The sequence below is a fragment of the Oxyura jamaicensis genome, chromosome 5, assembly GCF_011077185.1.
Source record: "Oxyura jamaicensis isolate SHBP4307 breed ruddy duck chromosome 5, BPBGC_Ojam_1.0, whole genome shotgun sequence".
In the NCBI taxonomy this organism is placed as follows: Eukaryota; Metazoa; Chordata; class Aves; order Anseriformes; family Anatidae; genus Oxyura; species Oxyura jamaicensis.
Genome location: NC_048897.1, coordinates 60,523,157 through 60,550,142, shown reverse-complemented (window position 1 = coordinate 60,550,142; position 26,986 = coordinate 60,523,157). Strand labels below are relative to the sequence as shown.

General features: G+C 33.1%; 1 protein-coding gene across 1 annotated transcript in view; it reads left to right on the top strand.

Moving 5' to 3' along the window:
• PDE3B (phosphodiesterase 3B) overlaps positions 1–26,186 on the top strand; it is an 87,502-nt gene extending 61,316 nt beyond the window's left edge. The window contains exons 2-16 of the mRNA XM_035326721.1: positions 3,910–3,960; positions 4,860–5,108; positions 7,999–8,141; positions 11,061–11,167; positions 12,795–13,005; positions 13,571–13,644; positions 14,148–14,251; positions 15,005–15,139; positions 17,343–17,454; positions 19,119–19,232; positions 20,255–20,454; positions 22,234–22,437; positions 22,818–22,979; positions 24,447–24,693; positions 25,026–26,186. Of these exons, the coding sequence (XP_035182612.1) occupies positions 3,910–3,960; positions 4,860–5,108; positions 7,999–8,141; positions 11,061–11,167; positions 12,795–13,005; positions 13,571–13,644; positions 14,148–14,251; positions 15,005–15,139; positions 17,343–17,454; positions 19,119–19,232; positions 20,255–20,454; positions 22,234–22,437; positions 22,818–22,979; positions 24,447–24,693; positions 25,026–25,255 (2,343 nt within the window). The 3' untranslated portion in view covers positions 25,256–26,186. The remainder of the gene's footprint in view (positions 1–3,909; positions 3,961–4,859; positions 5,109–7,998; positions 8,142–11,060; positions 11,168–12,794; positions 13,006–13,570; positions 13,645–14,147; positions 14,252–15,004; positions 15,140–17,342; positions 17,455–19,118; positions 19,233–20,254; positions 20,455–22,233; positions 22,438–22,817; positions 22,980–24,446; positions 24,694–25,025) is intronic.
• Positions 26,187–26,986: the final 800 nt, after the last annotated feature.

Here is a 26,986-nt window from a genome sequence, read left to right as displayed (position 1 = left end):
TTTTTTTTTTTTTTTTTTTTTTTTTTTTTTTTTTTTTTTTAACTGTCCAGCTCGACAACCAGGAGGTAAAAACCTTAATCTTTACAATGATCTGGCTAAAACCTAATGCCTCATGCTAAATGGGTATGGCCAGGTAGTGTTGGTTGCAACTGTCATGCTCCTCACTGACAGGCTAGCGGTCACCTCATCTGTTTATTTTTTCAAGTCTTGATGTACAAGGCAAAGGTAGGTAGGTTAATCACAACCCGAAACCTCGAATTCTTTATTCTCGGATCTAGATCTGCTCACTTCATGTAACAAGGTTTTGTTATAGCGTAACTGGTTCCCAGTCTAAGCGCATGCCTGGCAATCAAGTGGGTGTCATCACTAATGACTTTAAATGTGGTGTTTAATGGTGGCAGTGTGAAGGTAACAGAAAAGAAAAGGAGCCAGTCAATGCTGCCCTTGCCTGAGGGCCACTGATGCTCAGCCCGCGATTCTTTACGCTTTCTACACCTTCTGCTGGACCAGTGCCAGCCTGGAACTTTGAGATGGCCCCATGAAAAGCTGTTACTCTTGGAGGAACAAAACTAAACGGAGCTCTCACCTATTTTATTAAAAAATAAAATAAAGTAAAGGTGAGGCGCGGTGAGGTAGGCAAACAAAAGTTCCAGGACTGCAGAATATGAACTAGCATGCAGGGATATTGATACCTCATTCGTGATCTGTAGTTATAGATGGAAGAGAGGAAAAAAAGGGCTGTCTTTATATTTGCTTTATATTTGTTTAATTTGTGAATGCATGTTATGCAAATGAATTAATTTATCAGAATAATTAGAACCTTGTCTACCAGGATATTTTAGTGCCTGTCAAGAAGCCAGAAAGACCGAACACTTCTGAAACCTAGCAGACATCTGAATTTCATTTCTTTTATGCTGTTTTTATTTTTGCTCCCTGTAGAAGAAAAGTTAAGTGAGCACTGTTGACATACTTGAAGCTGATAGTATCTTTGGGTTGTATTGCTGACGTTTCTTTGTGGGTTTGGTGGGTTTTGTGAAGTTATTTGGCACGTAGATTTGTAGCCATATTCAAGTAGAAACTAACAAAACACTCCTGCAAGATAATGCTTTTTAAAATACAGAGATATTGTTTTTAACCTGAAGTACTGGGAAGCCTTTTGGTTTTATTTATTTATTTTTTAAGCGAATGATATTAATGTGGTGCTTTCTGAACAGAGTCTACAAAATTGCTACTGTTTGAATTGTTCTGAAAAGAAAACAAATGTTTTAAATTCTCTATGATATGTTTAAGAGAATGGAATATTAATGCAGCTGGTATGGATTGCTACGAGCTGTGAAATTCATGCAGTTGTGGTAAAGAATTATTTTTCTACATAGTTTCTACTTATATTTCCTACAATATATAACTACAACGAATGTATTTAACTTCTAGCCAATGTCATTACAGATGCTATATTTCATTAGATTTACAGAGCAGGGACAAACAATAGTCACACAACCTGACTACGTGTACGTAATAGGTTGTCTGGTGTCATTTAATGTGACTAGTGACACTGGATCTGTGTAATAGGCTTTTTTTTTTTTTTTTTTTTTCCACAGAGCTGCTGCTGAAGTTCTGAACGGTGGACAAATAGTTGATGCAATGTGTTAGACTTCTACCAAAAGTTTCAGGGTTGTTACTGTGAAAATAGGCCCAGAAAAAAGTGCATACAAATCAGTTTCGTTAAAGACTAAAGACATTCATTCAGAATGGTAATTTTATCAAAATCTGTATATTCGTATGGAACGCTTATGTAGGGAAGTGCATGTACTGCCAGGAGATACTTGTTTTCATAATTTCTGTGGATATATTTCTTTACTCCGTCTGTTGTATTTAATTTTTATTTAATATCTTAATTAGTGATGGAGACCAAATGTATAAAAAATGAGCTGGGACTCGGACTCAAAAATGATCAAAATATCGCACAGTATTTTAACATTTATTATTTCTAATGTTTATTTTTTATCAAAAATATTGAAAACGAGCAAAATGTGAGAGCAGAATATTGGGAAGGTACTTGGACAAAGTGGCAAAGGTGGCCTGCTTTCTCAGCTGGAAGGAGCTTGTTATGGACCCACTCATGCACGTGCATACCTCAGATGGCTCCTCTCCCTTCTGCTGCTCCTTTCAGGAATTAAAAAGTGAAGGGCTTTTTCCTGGATTGTCCTCTAAAAAATAAACATGTTCTGCGAGCAACAGAAATAGCAAAAGGTGATTTCCAGGGCTTTCTGTCCACCTTTCACCCCATACTTCTGTCACAATATCTCAGCTTCCTTACATTCAGTGTTTCCTCTGAGCCTCCTCTGACCAAAAAGGCCAATATTATGACTCATGAGTGCGTAGGCTCTCCTGCTGGTCAGAGGAGTCAAAAAGTTATGGGACAAGAAAAAGATGGAGAAACCAGAGAGGCAGTTTGGTTGCTCAGTTATATAATATATATGGTCAGTCTTCTATTTATATAAATATATATATGTCCTCCCCATATGTAAAATATTATTTTTATATATATATAACTATTGTAGAAATACTTGTCTAAATATCCGTCCTACCACAGAATTGCCTGCTTCCATCTATCAGCTGCTGCAGGGTCCTTGTTCATGTATGCTAATAAACTACCTAGGGATTCTGTAATTGGAGTAATAAACGAGCATAAATGGAAATAACAGGTTCAGATCTACAAACCTTTGTGTTGGTAATCCCATGTATGCAGAACCATTTGAAAACTTTCAGTGGCTTCTTTTTGAACACTTTTTTGACAGGCTCTGTAACTTACATAGGAAAACTTTTGTTCTCCTCATGCATTTTTTGTAGGATTTTAATGTAGTAGTATTTTTTTTTTTTTAAAGAAAAGTCTTTCTTCTGTTTTTATATTTTCCCATTTTTTCTTAAAATTTTATTTACAGCTTCTTAAATTGTATTATTCACAACTGTGTTAAATATTCCAAGAATTATATTTTTCATGGATTTAGCAACATTTCAATTTGTACAAATTCTGAAACATAAATGTGTTGGTGAGGATGTTTAAAGTATTTCCTAATCATGAAATTTGTGGGATTTTCCTAAAAATAGAATTGCAGTGAATTTCTACAGTTAGAAATTTCTGGGACTAATTGAAAACAAATGCTGTGCTATAAGCTGTTCCTTCCATGGATTTGAAAATTAATGCAAAATGTACCCTCTAACTTGTGCTTTTCTGTTGTGAGCTTATTGCAGCAATTTATTGTATTAGATACAGGTGTTTTAAATGCACTTTAATCTTGAGGCACCTATTATATTATTTTTTTTACTCTATGCTTCTGCAATTTATGTAGGAAGTTCTACTGTGAGATTTGTCAAGCCTGGTACAGCCCACGTCCTGAAGGGAAAAGCATATGCTATTAGGCTTCTTTTTTCTCACTACCTTTGGAGTATGTTTTATAGTTTAAGGAGGAAAACATTGTTGGTATACTTTTCCTATCCTGAGTATAGTAGCTATATACTGGTTCTCTTGATAATTTACCTACTTTTAGAAAATATATTGGAGATTTTAGAATAGATTTGCTTGTATAAGTCTAGGTGAATAGAAACAGGGAAGCTCTATCACTGAATAATTTAGTGTGCGTCTCAGATGTTCTGTCAACAATCCAGAAATATTGAAATGAGTCTATATATTTGTGTCATCATCAAGACATCTCTGTCATACACGATTTCTTCAAATGTTTCTTTAGGACTGAGAAAATGACCTCATTTTTGTATGAAAAAACATGAAGAAAGAAGCATTTTATATTACCTCATATAATCAAGATTTATTCTGTATTAACATATCACCTATTTAACAGTATTAACATATCACCTGTTACTCTTATTTTTTATTTTTTATTTTTTTTACAGATGATACTTTGGGATTGGGATTTGAAGCAATGGTACAAACCCTATTACCAGGTCAGTGTGTTACAAGTTTAATTATTCTTTTATGAATCTGACTGAGTACAGACTTCTCTGTAAACTGTTAAATCTCATTTTTTCTGTGGATGTTTGTTACCAAAGTTGTCCTAGTACTTTCTAGCTCTACATACCTACGTCGCAGTGACTATTTGTCAGTCTGACCAAGCTGACAAGGATCTGATTTTGGTGGTGTACATGCGACCAATATTAAACCCAGTTAAGATGGAAGTGTGTGGGGATTTTTGTTGTTTTTTGTTTTGTTTTGTTTACACAGACATTAGCATAAGGTTAGGGAGTGCTTCACCAGCGATGTCATCAAACTCAGGCCCACAAAGATCTCACCTTTTTTCCTGACTGCTTGTTTCTCCTTCTCTTTCTTGTGTCAGTACTGGCATCTAATTAGCTATTACTGCTCGTCTTCAAGGAGCTGTGCCAAATAAAAACTAATGTTGGTTTTTGATAAAATTTTTAGTATTTGTTTCAGTAGATTTAGAAATAATAACAATAATGAGGTTGTAGAAGTGGTACCTCTGTGAAGGTCTCTTAACATTTTGCCCACCAAATTTTCTGTTGGTATTGGAATACTTAATATGGAATACTAAATTTAATGCTAAGAAAAAGTAATTAAAAAAAATGAGATAAAAATTGAGACAGGATCTTTATTTTAAAAAGAGAAAAATAAACTGGTAGCTAGCTTTGAACTCTGAAATATTTATCTTATTGCTTGAGAAATATTTGCAAAAAAAAGTTGAGGCATTGTCTATATTTTTTCTGTAAAAGAAAAATACTTTAAAAAAATTTATAACTTGTAATTGGATAAGATGCTTATTTAAAACTTAAAACGAAGTGAAACTATTTGTCATGCTAATAGTTTGCAACAATTCCATCTGTTTTAGAATGTTGGCAGTGGAAATGGAGTTGATCTTTCAGTACTAAATGAGGCTCGGAGCATGCTAACAGACCTCCTGACAGACCCATCCCTCCCACCGCAAGTGATTTCTTCCCTTCGAAGCATTAATAGTTTGATTGGTGCATTCTCAGCCACATGCAGGCCAAAGGCCAATCCATTCACACCATTTCCTGGTTTCTTCCCATGTCCTGAAGTAGAAGATCCTGCTGAAAAAGGAGACCGAAAGCTGTTCAAGGTCAAATGACTTTAATTGTCACTATATATATGTGTTGCCATTTAAAAAAAAATCATCTGGAAAGAATGCTTCTATACGTATAGCAGCTTCATTGCTGAGTACCTGCACTATGCTTAAAGTCAAACGCGAGAAGATGTGAAAACTCATTTTCTGAAAGATGTGTGCCAAGATGCAAATTCAAATTATTGATGGGTAGGCAGGTATAAAGCACCTGTCTGCATTCTGAACACGTTTTCTCAAAATAAACACAGGGTTAAAAAAAAAAAAAAAAAAAAGAAAGAAAAAGCAAATATTGTTAGAACACAAAATTTTCATAATATTTTCATCTTATAATCTTATATGGGATAAACAGAGCTGTTCTTGATTCTCTTGCATTCTTGCTCTAACAATTATTTGTTAGATATGTTGACTAACCAATTTTTTTTTTTCAAAATAAATTCATGTTTTGTAAACAAATTAACCATCAAACAGAAGCAAATCAGCTATGTAAAACATCCACTTCTTCCTACAGAGCACATCACATTGTGGGACAAGTGTGTAAATCTGTTTATTATACGACACATTAAGGAACATGGTGGAAAAACATTCAAATGCACAAACTCAGCTGTGGTGCACCAGAGCTAATAATTCCAGAGTAGCATGGTGCTGACAGCTTGAAACTGGTTATTGCAGAGGCTGGTGCAGCAAGTCCCTGCACTGCAGGTGCTTCTCTTTCCAGGCGGTGGGCAGGTTGCCCCAAACTGCTCAGCTTGTTGGCTTAGTATTTCAGGGTCAGATAAACTGCTTCATGAGCCAGATTCAGTGCTGGTATTGGGGACTTCTTTCAGTACTGTGCTAACACACGTGCTTGTTTCAGGGAGTGAACTTTTCTCCTCTGCCATTGGGGATTTTCAGCTGTGCTCCTCATGTTGCAAGAGAGCACACAGGTTGGACTGATATGGTCCACTGACGCAGAAGTCCATCCTAAGCCTGAGAGCACATAGTGCTCAATGTTGCGTTATAAGCAAAGCCCGGGCTCAAACAATTTGTCTGCTTTCCCTGGGCTAAACGCCCAGGGTAGAGGAATTTTCGAGTTTGCTTTACAATTACATCTGTTTCCTCTACTTTCCTGGAGATTGTCTTAAGGCATCAGTCCATTCTATCTTTGTTAGACAATTCATATATGCAGTGTGCCCTTGCTGCCAACCAAGCTGCTTACTGCATACGACTTCATATTTGACAGATTTCAGATATACCTTTTGATTTTGTTTGCTTAATAAACTATTTCTGGCTAGCAAATCGCTCTTCATGAGTGCATGGCTTAGCTAACTCCTGTTGTTCCTTGTCTGAAGATTTTGCGGTATTAGTGCAGCATTGCTGTAACTGGTTTAGGTAAGTTAGCAGAATACACTCCTCTGGTTCTCATTGTAGTAGAGCTGGCTGGTTAAGGACGACTGCAGGTTTCTGTGAGATATGGTGGTCCTTATTCTGTCCAGTTCCACTTTTCTGGCTGTGCCTACTGCTTTTTGCAGCAAAGCAAACAGGGTCAAGGTGCATCTCATATCAAAGACTCAAAGCAGTCTGATTTTTCAGGGTGAGAGACTAGTCGTGTGTGTCAACAGTTTCTTTCCTTTTTTTTTTTTTTTTTCCTTTTTTTTGAGTATATAGTAGTGAGTTAAATATGATCTTTGACCAACTGATGAAGCTTAAATTGCAAACTCGGTATTTCTGCAGACCTTCTGAAGTGCTAGTATCCAAGGGTCACCTGTCCTTGTACATGACCCTGAGGACCTTATTCAGTAGTCCACGTATCCCTTCGTATTTTTTGCTTTACATACTTTTTCCTGGCATTTTTTTCCTTTTTTTTTTTTTTTTTTTTTTCCTCTCCTTTGTGAGACCTAATTCCATGTACCTTAATTATGTGGAACACCCCAACCTCCTCACCCTTCATTGTGTGGCCAAGTTCAGGGGCAAGTTCACATGTGGATTGTGGACTAAATGCAGTCAGATTTCTTAAATTTGATTAGAATACAATGCTTAGGTTTTCTGTGCAATGGAAGCAGATATGCCAGAGCTAGCGTTGCAGTTTCAGTTCAATGATCTGATTTCTGGCACTTAACTTCTCTTAGTTACTTTTTAAACATGGCTATACATTTCTGGGTGTAGTTCTGTAAGGCAGAGCTAGGAAGTCCTGAGTTATTTCCATACCAGGACCATTTGAGTGCTGTTGTCCTGCAACAGAGGGCTTTGTGTTCAGGTACAATGTTTTTTGGGCTGCAGCATGTCTAAACTAACAGAGCTTCAAGACTGGGAATGGAGAGGTGTCTGGGAAGCCTCCTTGGTGCTGTGATGCCAGTATGCAAACAGAGGGAGCCCTGACGGACTAGAGAGGACCCTGTGTATTGTGCATTGCCCCTTCAATATGTTCCACAGTACATGCGTTGTCCTTTCCATATGGCCCACAATACAAGCATTGTTGATTTTTAGTATCTGAGCTATTGCCATCTCAGGCTGTCCTGGATGCTGGAGAGCTGATTGTGTAGCCACACAACTGATATGGGTAGAAAGATGATCCATAATCCTACATCAATTGACCATCTCTAGATGACCTCCAATTTTAAAAGTACTTAAAGAGTAATTATTGGACCGTGTGGATTTCAAAGTACAAGTACCTTTACATATTTTAATTTGGGAAAAGAAAACAAAATTATTTTCAATGAGCAAAATAATTTTAAATGCATCTTTTTTTATTTTCTTAATCAGTGAGTGAATATGAGAAACGTTGCTTCCTGTTTCACTATAAATGATTAACAATAAAGTGTCACATCCTATCTTCAGAAAGTATAGTTAGTTTTTTTTTTTTTTTAATTTCAATTATGTAAATTTTAACCATAATTAAATTATTCAATAGGGGTTAAATAGCAGGAATAGCCTACCAACACCACAGCTGAGACGAGCTTCAGGAGTGTCTGGCATTCCACCTATAGAATTGCAATCTTCTAGATGGGAACGGAGTAACAGCAAGAGATCTCATCAGGAATATAACACATCGAGGTAAGCACCTAACCAGGTTTTAAGGGTAGAATAATAACTTGCTCTTCAAAAATATTAATTATCTGTAATGTTGGAACTTCTCAGGGGAAGTATTTAATGTGGATTGTAGTATTTAAATGTAAATTTAGTATTTATTCTTGTAGTTGAATTCAGTCTCCAAATTCTGACAGCATAAATTGGAAAGCATTTCAAGTTAGTAATATGCTATACTTTTGTAACTCTGGTCCCAGCTAGAAATCAGGTCACTCTGAGGTTAAGTAGTGTGCTCTGTTGTACTGAGTGGGACTGCATATCAGTTTTAGTAGGAAATGAAAACCAAGTCCAATAAAAATTTCTTTTGCAATTGTGTAAACTCTCAATCATTACTGACTTTATCTTTTCCTTTTTATTTAAAATAGGTATCACTTTCCAACTTCCACATATCCAAAAACTGTTTTCCTAATTAAAAGGATTACATAACCTTCTTGTATTTGGTAGCCCCTGCTGTGTGTATTGCAACATTTATTATTCATACAGTTATCAAGCAGGCATTAAAGCATACTAAGAAGGTATGCCTTCCTCTTCTTGTCAGTCAGTATGACACACAGAAAATAAGCTTTTATTTCTAAAATTAACTTTGTGTTTTGAATTAGGCATAAAATTAATATAAATTTTTCCTTTTTGTTTAATGTTGCACATCAGTGAAACTTCTTGCGTAATTTAAATGTGTGGTTTTGCTTGATATCTTGTGAGAAAAATGCAACAGAAATTTCAAGTTGTGATGCAGCTTAAATTATTTTTTATTTTTTTAAAAAACAACTTTTTGCATAACTCTAGCTTTTAAATTAATGGTTTATATAGAGATTGTAAGGTAAGTAAATAGATGCCTTTTAAAAAGAATGTGAAGTATACTGAAATTTGAAAATTACTGGTAGTGGATGAATGTTTATATACACATGTCCAGTAATTTATTAATCAAGATAATATTTCACTTTACAGTGAGCCATTTAAACAATTTGGCAATTGTCAGTAGCTTTTACTTCCCCCTTGAAAAAAAAAAATGCTTCATGTTTTTATGAACTAAAACTTAAGTTTGGTTTATGTATAAAATATACTTGAAGATTTATTGAAAAATACTTGAAAATTGTCATGAATAACTTTGCATTCCTGTCACTGTCAGGTTGACAGCAAGATATATTTATATGTTTATGTTTTTAATATATTACTTACATGTATATATATATATATATTGCTTATATATATAAGCAATAATCAAATGTTGCTTATATATATATATAAGCAACAATCAAAAGTTTTCTACATATGGTGACTACTTTCAGCTGAATTCTACCTGAATTGAGAAAGACGTGACGTTACACAGTGGTACTATAAATTCATATTGTTATAAAATCTGATTTAATGTTGCAGAATCTTTTTTTTTGTCTTCCGAGACTGTTTAAAAGCAACTCTTGAGTGCTGCTCTTGTATTTGCATGCAGGCTCTTGATTTGGCTTGTCATTCAAACACTAGTTTGAAGTGAACAGACCCTGATTATTATATAGTCTTCATATATTAAATACTAATGCAACATTTTTATATGCTTTAGAGGAGTGCACGTAAATTATGATAGCTGAACAGCATTCAAATAGCAAAAAATTCACTCTGCTCAAATTGTCAACCTGAACATTTTTTAAAAATTTGTCTAACAAGTCAGCATCAGACTTCAAGATAATAAATCTGTCCTTATTTTTTAACTCATTTTTTTCTATATACTTAAAAAAATGTATTTTTTTTGTTTGACTTTTGTTTGAAATCTGATTAAAAAAAAATAAAAATGATTAAACCTGTTTGAGTAGATATTGTTTTCCCACACTGAAATGAAATAATTAGTTTTACGAGTATTTTCACGTTAGATTACGTGTACACAGTTGCTTTTAATTGCATATCACGTTTTTATTATCTGACAGAAATATATAATGGGAATTTTGGAGTGTAATGTCATGCCTACGACAGCAGATGGCATAATTTAACAATCGAGTTTGACAACGTAGCTACTGAAGTAGAATATGACAGTCAAAAACACCTTTAAGATAATTTATGATTAATTAAAAAATGTAGACCTGATTTGAAGAGCAGGCTGTAATGATATTTGCAATGTACCTAATCACAGAATGGTTTGGTTTGGAAGGGACCTTAAAGCCCACCCAGTCCCAACCCCCTGCTACGGGCACGGACACCTCCCACTAGGTTGCGCAAAGCCCCATCCAGCCTGGCCTTGAACACCTCCAGGGATGGGGCACCCACAGCTTCTCTGAGCAGTATTTTAAATGCTTTCAAAGCCATTAGAAAATAGCCTGCTTTATTAAAACATACACTAGGGTATCTGATACTATCCCAAAAGAATAAATATAAGCATTATTGTGTAATATTTAGCAGTGGTATATTAAGCAGTCATGCAAGACAGAATAATTCACCAAATTCCAGTTACTTCATAATCTTGAAAATTTGTCTGTTCATAATATTTCTTAAAAAGTAAATGGTCATAAAAGAATTGAACGGTGTTCTGTAGAAAGGTCTAGCTGATGAATATGGTTATTCAGGAGAATATTGGACCCTTTCTAGACAATATCGAAGAAAAATAAATAAAATTTTAGACAAGAAATGCTATGACAACTAGCCTTATACTTATTATTTTAGGACCACATAATGTTTGCTGTGGCCTTTACCAAATACCTAGATTTATGTATTTATTTATTTATTCTATATAATCAACATATTGTCTAGCTGATCTTGGCCTTAATTTATTTCTAGTACTCTCTTTTTCTTGAACGGTAGTGGAATTTAATCCAGCTGTTTTACAAGCATTTTATTTGATAAAATAAAATGTATTAATGGAATACAAAGGTAGGGAAGAATAATTTTTTTTTGTTTGTTTTTCAGCCAAGGAACTCATTCAAATGGGTCGTTTGGTGCAACCCTGCTGACAATACCAAAACAAAGGTCATCTTCAATAACATTGGCGCATCATATAAGTTCCAGACGAACAAGTAAGATTGCATGATTTGTATAGCCTAGTGGCGGGATGTCAAGGCAGTACATCATGCATTATGATTGTTTTTATTTATTTATTTAATGCAAATGTAGTACCCATATAATACCAATGTGTTCTATATATTCTAATATATATATATATATACAATTAGTATCTATACATTTTTAATCTGCTTCTAAGAATATTCAAAATTACAGTTAATGTAACTTTGTAAAAAGCTCACTAGTCACCTAATGCAATGTATCTGCAAGTCGTTATTTTCAACGTGGTTGGTAATTGTTGAAATTGTTGAAAATTGCTAAGTTCACATACCTTAATAAGGACCTTTTTCTTTTTTTTCAGTAGTGCTGCTTTTTGTAATGGAACAATGTTATTTATGCGCTGTGGTCTTTAAAAATATATATATTCCACAGTAACAAAATGTAATTACTTACTATTCTTAAGGTTTGTGAGTCAATTCAGTGCACCCTGTGATACTGTTTGAAGCGTATAATGTATGGTTTCCTTTTTTAAGGGCAGTTAATGCCTACTGTATGTTCTTCTAGTAATTTGTTGTCATGCACTACCAATCACAAAAAATATGATGGAGTTTTTGCTTCATAGCTTGCAGGAAAGTAACTAATTCATCTATGGAATATCCAAATAATACTTCATGATTTTGCTCTTTGAGCCATTGACAAAGAGCACTTTATTGTTTTTGATGAAAGTATGTTTACAATGGTTATAACTTACCTTTTGCACTCATAGACCTATATTTTGTGTATTTTTGCAGAGGAAAGAACTGGTATTTGGCTTAACGCTAAATTTTGTGGTAAATTCACGTCAGGCACATAGTCAGTGCAGTTTTACCAGCTTTCTTTCCTAAATTTCCTGAAGTAAAACATAGCTTAGTGTTTGAAGAAGAATGGTGAATTTCACAGATCTAAAGAAGATCAAGTTTTTTTTTTTTTTTTTTTTTTTTTTTTTTAAAATTTAAATAAAAAAAAACTTTATTTTTTTTTTTTTTTTTTTTTTTAATGACTTAACAGGCAGGTTTGGACAGATTACCATACCACTAACAAAAAGACACATCCCTGTCAGAATGGCCAGTATCTGCCAACTTTAATCCCTTGCTTCAAAAGTAGGATCCCAGTTTTTTTTTTTTTTTTTTTTCTCCCTTTGTTTTTAAAAATGTCCTTAAGTCTATTTTTCCTTTGTTGCAAAACAATGAGGTAAAAGAGTTTGCACTGGGTCAGTTATCAATACTGAATTGGTTTTGCTCCTTTTTTTTTCTGGAAAAATGTGATCCTGAGTCAGAAAGGAATATGGAAAGTTTTAGCAACCAATTAAAGTTTTGCAATGCTAAAAACAAAACACAACCTTTGAAAGCCAGATGTTGTAGTGCATTACATAGTCTGCCCCTTCAGATATGTTGCCTAGACTGTGCTGAATATTTGTAGATCTCAAAACTAGGAATAAAGCTTGCTGATCTATATGTATTTAACAATGTGAACAGTACACTGCATTTTGAAAAATTCCATGTTCTTTACAATTTATAAAGATTCTTGTTGTTTAATTTCAGTCTTTCTAAACAGTAAGACTATTATTATAGTCTGAACCCAATGTTATATTTGTTTTGGAAGGTGCTTCTCCTGGCCTGAGTCCTGTGGGTTCACCTAGTCATGGATCTGTCTCCAGTGGGACCCTCAGCAGCTGGTCACCTGTAGAATTTCCTGATACTGCCGATTTTCTTACAAAACCAAGCATTAATATTTATAAGTCTCCAGCATACACATTTAATTCTTCAGATTTTCAGCAGCAAGTTAAAACACCTATAGGTCATGTGTGTAGCAGGTACTGTAAATTGTTACATTTTTAGTAACTTCATGTGTGGTAAACATACTATTAATATTTTAATTGAAAACAATAACAAGGCCTATTATTTGTTAATATTGGAAAAAAAAAAGGCATATCGTCTCACAGTAATTTGTATGTATGTTATCCAGGGAACTAAACGTTGCTGTATCATTGAGTTGTGTACTAATGAACTGAAACATTTCATCCTTGGTAGGAAATGCAGTAGTTATTGTGGAGTAATAATATTTTACTTGTTTTAGAGAAGGATGACTTCCTACCTGGGAATTTAATTCTTTTGTCTGAACACTTTCTAAATAATTATCTCTATGTTGTTAATTCATGGAAGTGAGTCCAGGGGAAGTGATGGCTGATCATTTTCTAAGTACAGGCTAAATCTGTATGTGCCTAATTTAGAAGAATATACTAAGGTCACTTGGTGGAGGAACCTTGAAAAGCATATCTTTTTAAGAAAAGTAATTTGCAGATTTTTTCAATACAACACAGCAATAACAAAAGAAGAAAATTACTGAATGTTTTAAATATTTTTCATGTATTCTGTAAGCTGTGGATGTCACATACTCAAGGCTGTTCCAACACCAGAACAAGAATTTGCAGAATATAAAGACAAAAAATCAGGTGGGATTTCAAAATAGACAAATATTTGTTTTCTTAAAAGCCAGTTAAATTAATATTTTTTAATATTTCTACGTGAAATTTCACTATACTTTAAATAATTTATATGCATATATTTTATTTCAACTTGCCACTTGGGATAATTGGGATAATCTAAAATATTAACTGCTTCAGAATAAGGATTATACAATAGGCTTCCAGTCATAGCTTTATAGACTTCTACTCAGTGTGTCAAAAATTTCTGTACTATCTCAACTAAACTAAACACTGCACCAATTTGTACAAGTAAAAAGTCATGCTTCTACTTTTTCTAAATCTTCAAATACATTTTGTCTAATAGATGTTATCCCTTAACACTTTGTTGTTAAACTCTTAAATAAGTGGTTTAGAAACAAGCTATTATTTATCTTTCTTTGAAGAAAGCTGTATAAGTACAATAATTATTAGTCATCAATATTTTACAAAAAAATGATTGATACAGTATTTATCTATTTATTTTCTTTAAGGTGAAGGTGGAAGCAAGAGTGTTCCAAAAGAATCTTTCTACCATACAGAGAAGACAAAAGATGAAAAGAAGGAAATAATCATTCAAACACAAAATAGTCCACTTGTAAGCATGTAAATTGCAAAAGAACTTGCAGAAACTTGTATCAATAAAATATTTGTCATTTGTAACACATAGTTAAGAGGTTTTGTTATTGCTAATATCTGTAGTGACTGAAGGGAAATGGTGCATCACTGGAATTCAAATTTAGAGTTAATAATAGGTATTTTGTGAGGTATTTCCACCTCACAAAAATTTCACTAGCAAATAACAAGGTGATGACTTGCACTAATTATTGTTGACCAAAATTAATGTGTGTGGATTTAATGTAGGTTCTATGTTCAAATACTGATTGACTTGTGTTTTCTCCTTGAAGTTTATGAAAGATACATCAGTTTCAGTGAAACTATAACAACACTGTTCACACAGTGCTGTATATTGGAAGTGCAAGAAGACAAGTTGTTGAACACACCTTTCTACCATTTTGGGTCTATACATCAATTTTTCAAATCTGGTTCAGCTAAGGAATTGTCAAAGCTCAGTAAATGTTAGCTTACACATATTTTTGCTTTGTTTTATTAACTCAACTTGCTTTAAAAAAAAATAATAATGGCACCGTCTCAAAAAGCTGCCCCCAAATATGAAAAGTCAAGCAATTAACTGTGCTATTTGTGCTGTTGATTTATGATTTTTCTCATAGCCACAGTTACAGCACCGTTCAATAAGGTTTTATCATTTTGATGTTTTCTTGTCAATATAACTGACAAATTAGTTTCCATTCTTATTTTATAGATGATTAAGTCTCTTACTCTCACACAGGTGGAGCAGAATCCTACATTAGAAACAATTTTAATAGAACATGACTCACTAATGGAGAAAATGAACAATTGGAACTTTCAAATTTTTGACCTTGTACAAGAAATGGGAGACCATTCTGGAAGGATACTTAGCCAGGTTTGTTGTATTTTATTATATGAGGGAGGGGGAGGGTGTATAAAACTGTCAAGCTTTTATGTTTTATTTAAACTATTATAAAGTTTTGCAGTCAACATAAATTTGAACACTAACTTGAAAAGTGGAAATTTTATTTTTCATGTACTCCATCTCATAGTAAACCATAAGTGATTTATTTACAACTTGTTCCAAATTTTCTGAATTTTATTTGCAATGTAAAATAGGTTAGATTCATGCTTACTGGAATGGGTTTTGTAGTAATGTGCCATTTCCTATTAAAAAAAAATAAATGTCTCCTGCTTTCAGAATTGCTACCTTGTTTGTCAACCATTTCTTTTTTCTTTATTTCAGTAAAATAATTCTGCCAGAGCTACACCTGTGGGGGAAGAGAAGTGATCTTTTAGGCAGTCTTTTGCCTCTTGATCCTACAAACAATGGGATTTTTTTTCCATGCTGCTTTCTGCATGTAGTATCCCTTTTATCTCTTTCTGACTTACTACTAAGCTCTTTTGTGCAGTTTCATGTTGTGCTGAAGCCAGTCTAATGGCAGGTGCAAAAGAATGATCCTGTTTGGTCTTCCCCAGCCTCTCCTATTCATCAATGTCATCTGTAAACTTTCTGTTTCTTTCTTTTTTTCTGGATTTAGAAATCATGGGGCTATAGTATGAGCTGGATTTGGTTCTAATACAAAGATGAAAAGTTTTTTTTTCTTGCTAGTATCTTAGTTTTCTATGTTGAGGTAGAATGTATGTTTCTTTTGATTCAAGGGTAGTGTTATGAACAAGTACCTGGAGGGAAGGAAAATGGTTTGAAGGACTCATGTGTGGGTGGAAAAATAGATCTGCATCTATACTGAAGACATAGAAAAAACAATGAGGAAATCTCCATTTTTGTCATTAGGCACTGTCTTTTCTTTTATTATCCACAAATATTCTGGCTATTGTTTTAAGTCTTCAGTTTTCTTTTTTCTTTCTTCTTTTGATTTTAATCAAATGTTGATAGGTCTTTTGTCACCTCAGTTATTGACTGCTGTCAATGTGCAGTCCAGAATGCCACAATCCATTTTTGAGTGGTATTTTTACACTTCTGTACTAGTGCTCTGGGATCTGTATTGGCTTGTGTTTCATTTGTGTGCAATCTGGTGTTCAAACCTGTAAGTACTTAAGTGTGCAGGTTTCTACTTAACTCTACCACAAGTTCTGGAACAGTTCTTCTGTATATATGTGTATTACCTGTCTTCTTCCTCCTCCTCTTCCCCCAGTCCTTTGTTAGTTGTGCTCTAAGGATCCAATATATACTTTGGTTAAAAGCCAAATAAAAACTGTATTTTACCATTATCAGTTGTAAGGTTCTCAGATTGAGCATGTGTAAGGGGGATGGTTGGGACAGCTGGAAGGAGGCATGTCCCCTCATTTTGCTCTCATGTTTCTTTGAGCACCTCCCACGCTTCAGAGATTTTTCCCTCTCAAGTATCTGGGAAGGAGGTGGCAAAAGAGATGTAGTGTCTTGTTTTAAAAAGTTTTCTCAATATTTGCAGCCTTAACCGGTTTTCAGTCTTTATGTTCTACTTGTACAGCTTAATGTATTTGCACAGTATTTATGTGTGTACGTGTCATGTAAATTTTAAAAGTATTTTGAAATATTTTTTGGTTTACCAGATAGATTTTTTTAAAAATACCTGAGATATTTCACAGTGGTTAGAAAGAATAGAATTTAAGTACTCTAAAATAAATACAGATGTGGGGTGACTCTCTCTTCCTCTTCCCTCCTCCTTCTTCCTATTAATGGATCTGCTACTATAGTTTGGCAATCTGAATTTTAGAGTAATAAGTAAGAATATAGATTTCTTCTTTTTTAGGTTACTAATGGAACAAAGCATGAGTTCCCTAATGTATTATGATTTTTGTAGAGAATATTATTAAAATAATCAGTTGTAACTATAATTTATCAGTAGAGAAAAAAAAGTTTTTATTATCCTGTATTTGAGAAAAATATAAAAATGCATATTTTTCTTGTTAAAATGATTAAACATATAACTGTATGACATTAGCTTTCAGGTAAACTTTAATGACATATCAATAATTTCCAGCTCTATCGGCAAGCAAAATTTTAAAAACAAGAATATTTTTAATGTTGCAAAACCAGAATATGCTTAGGTATTGTGTTATCTGTCAGACTGAAATCCATTTTAATGTGTGTTTAGGTAACTTATACTTTGTTTCAAGACACTGGTTTGTTTGAGATTTTCAAAATTCCAATTCAAGAATTCATGAATTACTTCTGTGCGCTGGAAAATGGCTACAGAGATATTCCCTGTGAGTAATATATAACTGTGTGTGTTTTTTTCTTATATGTTAGTGTATCCCTTTGAGGTCCATACTAATATTTAATATGGAGGAATAGAATATATATCAATTATTATATTTGTCAGAATTTAGAATTTATTTAATTTACTGCACCAAAAAAAAAGACTCCAAAATGGAATTTGTTAATGTATAGGCTGAATAATCTTAAAGTATGTGAATGAGTAATTGAATCCAACATACTGAAATCAATTGGAGAACATGTGTTGATTTAGCAGAAAATTGAGTTAGTCCTGTAGTAGATGTATGAGAAAATAAAGAACTTTGACAGCAATCGTTCATCTCTCTGTTTAGTGTTGCCAGATTTAAAAATAAAATAAAATCATGTCACAAGTGTTGGTGCCAACCCAGATGCCCATAAGTGTCAGAATGTTATCAAGGCTAGTAGCTCACCACTTAGTCCTTTCCTGACTCTCAGGTCAGATGAAGTATGCATCGAGAATGTATGATTTTTACCTCACTTATTTCTTAAAAACATTGTGATATAGTGTCTAGTACCAGTTTATTCTTTTTTTCCTTTATATTTCATTGAAATTTCCCTTATTTGGTCCATTTGATATTTTTTATGGTTCCTTTGTGGTGGATAGATGGAACAGTTGTTTAATCACATTCAATGCATTTTCTTGTATTTTGAAGGTCTGTTGGGTTACTTTTAAGTCCCTTATTACACACAGAATTGGTTCTGATTTCCCTTTGTAAATCCTTGTTCCCTATTCTTACCATATTCCAGGTCTTCTCTGGCTTTACAAAATCCAAGAGTGGCAGAACAAATACTTTCAGGTTTTCACATAACGCATCTTTTAACAGTGCATTTAGTTTTATAGTCAGTCTGTGATACACTGTAGATTTCTAATCCTTTTTGTGGCCTACCACTAACATTCTATGAGATCCCATTAGAAATATAATTTTAATAAAAAACAAATGGATTATATAACAAAAATAGTTCTTTAGATATTAGATAGAAAACTCAATTCTACCTTGGGGTTTTAACTAATTTGGAACTAGATGATCAGTCCTTTTACTGATTTTTCTGTATTGATTTGTCCCCGGTATTTCTGCAGAATTACAACACTCAAAGACAGTTAATTTCATGTTTTAGTAAAAGAAAGCAGAGGTTTGGTTTTTACGTGAATAATGTCACAAGAAGTACAGTGTGAACGAGTCCACTTAACTGAGTTAGTTCCATTCTTTCTATCTGTCCTTAATTTCATTTTTTCTGCTCTTGTTTCTCCATGTTATTAATGTAAGTTAAACATAAATATTTTTTTTGATGTTTTATGTATTACTACATTTATTTTTTTTTATAAGATACACAGTGTATCTTATGAGATGTATGAATATACATAAGTGTTAGTTTTTTCTATGTGGAAACACAGGTAGGGAAAAGGAAAGAATAAGAAAATGACATTGAATAAGGCTTCATGAGATTTAAAAGTCAAATATAATGTATTGTCTGTATGAAATTTGAAAAATATTACAAGTAGTTTTGTTTTTATTTTCTTTTTCTTTATTTTCAAGATTTTTTTAATGTGGATTTTTAAAAATAACTTACACACCAAAGCCTGAGTAAAGGGTGTAAAGTAACTCACTTGCTTATTTTTTGTTATAATCTTCAGATCACAATCGTATACACGCCACGGATGTTCTTCATGCAGTATGGTATCTGACAACACGGCCCATTCCTGGATTTCAGCAAATTCATAACGAGCATATAATGGAGAGTGATATGGGTATGTATCCACATAGTTTACCTCTATTCATTTGCAGTAATAATGTTTTAATGAAACTACAATAAATTACACAAAACTGCGGCTCTGGGCAGCCTGCTCTAGTGGTTGGCAACCCTGCCCAGAGCAAGGGGGGTTGAAACAAGATGATCTTTGAAGTCCTTTTCAACCCAGGCCATTCTATGATTCTCAGGAGAAAAAAAAATATATTAGTGTAACTCAAATATTATTGCTTATATTTTAATATAAGGCAGTAGATATACAACAATACTAGTATATACCATTTAAATATTAGTATAAACAATTCAGAAGAATCATGCAGTTCATTTTAGAACAGTTGTTTAGATGAGCTGACTTGTTAGCCAAGAATACTGTTTCGTGCTTTCATGCTTTCTATGCTGAATGAAAACTCTGCATACTGCTACAGTCGGTACATGTTTAGCACTAGTCTAAATACATTAGACTATTTTTTTTCCTGCTTATGACTAGTAACAGCTCTTCCGAAAGTCTCTTTTATTTGTGTGAATGATAGTTATCTTGTGGAACTGCCATGGGAGATCACGTCTGAAAAAAGGATTCCTGAGGAATATTGATATCTGTATGCAGTACTAGGTAAAGAATTGGTTTTAGAACAGAAACATATGGCTTTCCTGTTTTGGGACACTTCTTAAATACTTCAGAATGTCCTGCCATCCTGTTTAACATCTTGAAAGCTTTTTATATATTTGTAAGATTGTTTCTACCATTTTGGACAACCCATGCAGTCATGAATTTACTACTTACTGGCCTCTTTAACTGTAATTCAAAATTGCTGGTTTATGTAAAAGCAGCAATATGACTTTTTTTCTTTCCTTTTTTGTTCCTTCTTTGAGACGTAAGAAGTTCTTTGCCAATTATTCAGCTCCACAATTGCAAGGATAACTGTATTAAGATTATGTTAGTGTTTTAAAATCATTTAAAATGCATTAAAAATATAAATGAATCATGTTCTAAATATTTTATTTTTCTATTTTCAATTTTTGTAGATGAAGCTAGTGGTGTTGCCCCTGTTCAAGTCAACTATATTTCTTCAAAAACCTGTTCAGTTGCTGATGACAGTTACGGGTGCCTGGCATCAAACATTCCTGCCTTGGAATTGATGGCTTTATATGTAGCAGCGGCCATGCATGATTATGATCATCCTGGCCGTACAAATGCTTTTCTAGTAGCTACAAATGCACCACAGGTAAGAGATTCTTTAACCAGAAAATTATTTGTCTCTATCTGAAATCAAAATAGTAAAATCTCTTTTCTTCAATATTGCTACTATTGCCTGTTTAGGGATCATTGGCCCAATATAAGGCTCAGGGAAATTATATTTACTTGTGTAACAGTTTTTCCTGATAAATTCCAATGTGTTTCATGTGTATTGGTTTTGCAAATATATAAAAATAAGTTTCAGTTTACAAAACTGTAAACAACAAAATAAATCAATGCACGTTATAGTAATAGATTATTTCATAAAGCTGGTTCTACGGTTGTGTAAGCAGCTAAATTCATGGATATATCACATTTTGGGAGTCCTCTGTAATCACAGTAATTTCTGCAATTACCATAAAAAGAGAGTTCTAGCAGTTCAATTAACTGCATTTCCTAACCTCTGAATTAGTCTGTTATGGTAAATAATTGTTATCTTTAAGGGTGGATGAGTAAACTAAGAAGAAATATGCAAAACATCCTTGCTTTTGTCTCATATTCAACTTTGTTGCTAGAACAGACATTAGGAAAGCAGAGATTCTCTTCAGGGTTGAAAAGACAAAGATAATAGAGGTAAAGGAGAGCACAGCTTTTTTTTTTTTTAATAAAATAAAAAAAAAATTGGAGTGGGGAGGGTGTTGTTGTGCAGAGGAAGATCACTGAATAAAAGATACCTAAACTTCACAGTGAAATATTTTAACCTAATGAGTGCAATGCCATTAGGGGAAAAAGAATATGTATCACAGTGATTTATATCTCCTTAATAAGCTTGGGAGGAGAATCTGAAATAATAATGTCAATAACAGAAGTAAATCAGAAACTAATAAAACTTGTCAGGAGATGGAGGCTTTAGAAATGAACTTCTCAGTCAGCTTTCAAGGATTCCTAATTGAAAAAAAGAAAAGGTTTAGTTATGTATTTATACGAAAACAATATGAAAGGAATAATCAAAACAAATGACATAGACATTCATCTCCACTTTGCAAAAATAAGCACATTCATTTTATCAATAATCTCTTCATCTTCTCAAAAAATTAAGTTTGTTTGTTTGTTTGTTTGTTTTGCAGTTTTCTGTAAAAGTCTTTTCAGGTCCTACTTAATTTATATTCAATTAGTTATATTCTAGGATATTTTGTATAAACACAGGAGTTGTGAGTAACTACTACTGTTTAATATTTGTAATTCATTTGCAGTTAAAATGTATTCATCAGCATTAAATGTAACATTGAAAACTAGTGAATCTCTGCAGTATTTTGCATTAACCACAGTTCTTAATTTGCTTTGGAGTTCTTTTCATTTTTTAATTTAATAAATGACTTTAAACCAAACCAAAACAAACAAACAAACAAAAAAAAACAAAAAAACAAAACACGGTACTGGAACTGAGAGGAATTAACAGCATATAATAAGACCTGTGGGTTTTGTTTCGTTTTGTTTTTGTGTTAGTGTGTGCGCCACGTACATATTGCCAAACATGCAAAGTCTCAGTTTTAAGTGTTGAGTGTATGTGTGTGTGTATGCAAACAAGGATGAATGGAGATCTAGGAGACCACTAAGGACTTTTGAAGAAAGATTTTTTTTCTACTTTTTTTTCCTCTTATCTGCCACTTCTGTTTCACTTTTAACCCTCAAAGCTAGAAGGTGAAAACATCTCTTAATAGTTTCATTAAGAACAACAAAGCTGTTAGTGACTATCCCTTAAGCTTCAGAATGTTTAATTATAATTCTAAATATTGAATCTATCATTTATGATTTTCTTTTTATGTAGGCTGTTCTCTACAATGACAGATCAGTCTTAGAAAATCACCATGCTGCTTCTGCCTGGAATCTTTTCTTATCACGACCAGAATACAACTTCTTATCAAATCTTGATCACGTAGAATTTAAGCGTTTCCGTTTCTTAGTGATTGAAGCAATCCTTGCCACAGATCTCAAGAAGCATTTTGATTTCCTTGCAGAATTTAATGCCAAGGTTAGTTACGTTTTAATGTTGTCACAAAGCTCATGATGTTCATGATATGCTAATGTTTGTGTTGCTTTTTGATAGCATTAATAACTTGCATTTGAAGTTTTATATTATTTATATTTAAATAACTCAATCAAATATATATAGAACGGTTATATGTCAATTTGTGTATTGCATAGTAGACCTAGCAGATGTGACACACAGGACTCATGGGAGACCTCAATCATATCTCACGGTTTAGTCTTTTCAAAGATAGAAAGTGACTATGTAAAAAAAAAACAAAAAGAAAAAAACTAATTCAAGTGTCTGTCTGCTGTGTAGAGCCTGAAAATATAATATTCATGAATAGTTCTAACTTAATTTTAAAAAACACGTACTCAACACAGGTCAACGATATCAACGGTCATGGTATAGAATGGAGCAATGAAAATGATCGCTTGCTTGTCTGTCAAATATGCATCAAACTGGCAGATATTAATGGCCCAGCAAAAGTTAGAGAGCTGCATCTGAAATGGACAGAAGGCATTGTTAATGAATTTTATGAACAGGTAGGTACGGAAAGTATCCTTTTTTTAAAAAAAATTGGGACAGACATTCAATTCTATACATTAAAAATATATAACTAAATATTATTCCTTGTCTTAAATCTTCAGGTAAAGTATTTCCATCTTCTCTTTCTGAATACTGACAAGTTATTTTTATACTTAGGATACTAACATAATCTTGTATTTCCTATCATCTTAGAAGCTTGTCAGTAGTACCTACAAAAGTATCCCTACTAATGTTGTCCATTTTTCAGGTATTAGTTTTGTTCATTCCCCACCTCTTCCCGTAGGTTGATACTGATAAACCAAAATAACTTCCACTTTGGGAAGTTAAGTTAACAGGAATGTTTCCATATCAAAGATTATGGAATCCACAAGAATGCAAATGTGTATGCAATGAATCCATAGTTCCTAGGCAGAAGACATATTAAAACTTTCAAACCCAAATATTAAATATATGCATTAGTAATTAGCATTATTAAAATGTAAATAAATGCTTACAGTGGAACTTGCATAAATAATCCTATTGTAAATAACTGAAAAAAGTCTGAAAATTTGTTGTCTATTTTTACATCTAGACCTTCTATAAGGCCCCCCAAATATATCTTACAACATTCCTACTCAGTTATTTTTCTGTAGTCAATTTCCTGGGGGGTTCACTATTTATAAGATGACAACCAGGGATTTAAAAATATCTTTCAGACTAGGAAAATACATCTAAACTACAAAAACACTTAGGAGATTTAACTTTTCGTTTAATACCTGAAGAGCTTACGCCTACTATTCTAAGTTATTCCTTTAGGAAAAAAAAATTTCAAACAATCAGGTCCCACAGAAATGCTGAGACAAGTTATTATAAATCAGAGCAACTGCTCAAATTCTTCTTCTTCCATTTATAAAAATAAATACATATGTATATAATATATATATTTATATATATATATATTTATATATATATGTAATACATATATATATATATTTATATATATATGTAATACATATATATATATATATTTATATATATATGTAATTTATATTGGATGTTGTGGTTCCTATCTACCCCATGCTTTTGGGGGAATCCATTCACCTTACTCTATCGGGTTACATTCCCATTTTCTCTGTTCATCAGCTCAGCAGCTGAAGTCAACTCTCTTCCTACCCTGAAGCCATCCTGTAAAGGCAGAGAAATAATCAGCCCCAATAGAACTAGATCTTCACCCATGCAAAGGGTATCTTGCAGCAAAGCTGAAGGGAGGATTATGATCTGTGCAAATCTGAAAATGTCTTTATTTTTATTTTTTATTATTATTTGTCCTGATTGCATTTTCATTAATTTAGTCTATATTATAATTGCCTTTGACAAATAGATGCAATCCATTTAATGTCTATTTGGTTCCTTAAAGTTAATCTTTAAAAATAGAATTTATTTTTTTGAGAAGTTCTCCATTTTTTTTTTCCTTTCTTTTTCAGGGTGATGAGGAGGCAAGTCTTGGATTACCTATAAGTCCCTTCATGGATCGCTCTTCTCCACAGCTTGCAAAACTACAAGAATCTTTCATCACTCACATAGTTGGCCCCCTTTGTAATTCCTATAACGCAGCTGGGTTGCTTCCAGGGCAATGGGTTGATGAAGAGGAGGATGCAGAAAGTAATGAAGATGATGATGGAGCACAGTCAGAGAGTGATGATGAAGAAATAGAAGATGATCTTATTTTAAGTAAGTTTCTGTATTTGAGTTGGCGCACACATTTTTTTGTTTAATAGATTCAAGATTAGCAACGATGGTTGAAATTCTGGAGTTCAAATATTGTAGATTTTGTGATTATACACCTTAATTTTTACTCATAATAATTTTTTTGTTAATATCAGGAGACTTGCAACTAAAAAAAGTCATCACTATATTTTTCTGTGTCACTGTTCAAATATTCTGAATAAGAATCTGTTTTTTCTCAAATTTACATCTCTTTTTCAACATGGCATTTTATTTGTATGTATAAAATGTAATTACTTTGAAACCCAAAAAATCAATTAATGCTTCTAATTTTTCATAAGCTCAAAGAAGAAAAGGTAGACGACGAATATTTTGCCAGCTGATACACCATCTAAGTGAAAATCACAAAATATGGAAGAAAATGATTGAAGAAGAAGAAAAAAATAAAGCTGAAGGAGCTAAACTGCTGACTGAGAACTCATCTTTACCTCAAGCAGATGAAATTCAGGTTATTGAGGAAGCTGATGAAGAAGATGAACGACAGCTAGGAGAAGAAAAGACATGCTGAAAAAACTTCAGTCATGTCCAGTACGAGGACAGAAAGCTTATATATATCTATATCTATTTTCACTGTGTTGACTTTAGCCTAACACAGTTCACTTAAAATTGAAAGGCCTTAATACTGTGAGAGGATTCTTTCTACTCCAGTGGAATCCCTATGCACTTTCGCCACACAGAATACGAAACTTTATTCAAAGATTGAGTATTGTATACCCTGATGCAAAGTTCTTTATGCCTAAGTTGGTATAAAATATTCTGATATAATGCTGCCTTGCTGAAAAAGGAACTTCTATTTTCCTTGAGGTACCTGCAGTTTTTAAAAACATTCAGTGACTTTCGTTACCAAAGTGGCAAGAACTTTTTGCTAACAAGGAAATGTTGGATGAATTCTAATATTGTGATGAGTTGTGTATTTCATGTTGTTTTTGAACATGAATAAGACAAAGTCTGTGCCTGTATGAAAACCATGTTCCTGTTGCAGTGCAAGCCTGTTGTGGGGTGTCTACTTAGTGCAATAGTGTGCTTAATGTAGTCATCTCAGAGCAACTGTTCAAGGACTGTGACATAAATGCTAAATTCTGGTATTTGTGGTTTAAAAAAAAAAAAAAAAAGGAAAAAAAAATCAGGTGCATCTATTTCTGATGCTTTTTATTCTTGTGCATAATCTGATGTTTTATTTTTGCAGAAAATATTCAGGTTTGCAGTGGGTGTTCATGATAATTCATTGAATATAAGGCCGTTATCTGTTGCCTTGCTGTTTTGTGGTAGAACATTAAAAATCTGTTCAGCTACTTAAATTATTAAGGGATTTTATTCTCTAGTTAAAATGTTATATCTCCTGCCCTTTCTCAGGTTCCTGTTTAAAAACAATTCAACCACACAATAGATTTTATCTTGCACCGATTTCTGGTATTAAATTTTAAAGTAATAAGATTGTATTTCATTTATTCTTTGTATGTAAAACTTTAGGAGAATAAAGATTTTTTTTTAAAAAAAAGATACAAATTATTGTTTCAAATGGCGAGTGTATTTTAATGTGTCCTACGTCTTTTCTTTTATCACAGACATAGCTTATATTGCCTCCAAGTGTGATGTACATCCTGAAATATGTATATGGAAAGCAGAATGTGAAAACTTCATGTCAGGCCTAATAGTAAGATAAATATCACTGTACTATATTACACTTTAGATAATTTAGGTTTTAAATAAGCTTAGACAATCCAAAAAATATATATTTTTAGGAACACTACCATTGGAGGTCTGATGAAAATAAAAATACATAAATTAGGTTGCAAGTGCATAATCACCTTATGCAAGCCACAAATAAAGCTAGCTTTAAAAGTGCATCATTTAATATTAAACGCTTACATGCTGTGCTGTTGAATGGAATTTTAAAAAATGCACACGTGTAGGTTGTTAAATGTATTTTAGCACATTTTTGTTTACATTTTTATCAGCTGACTTGAAAAAGAGGTAGCATTCCTAAGATAACCTTGTGTAAATTGTATTGCAATATTTTACACAATTGAATTTCTGTTTTGCTCTTGGGCCAGTTTAAATAACTGAGAAAGATATTTTTTCTTCTATTTTCCACTAATTAGCTTTTTGTGGATCAACTTATAAGACCCCTGAATTGTGCTATTTTATACAATCAGTGCCAAATTCCAATTTGCTGCCGTTATTACTATCACTACATTTTTTTCGTAACATGAGCAGTGTTAAAAACAGATGTTTCTGT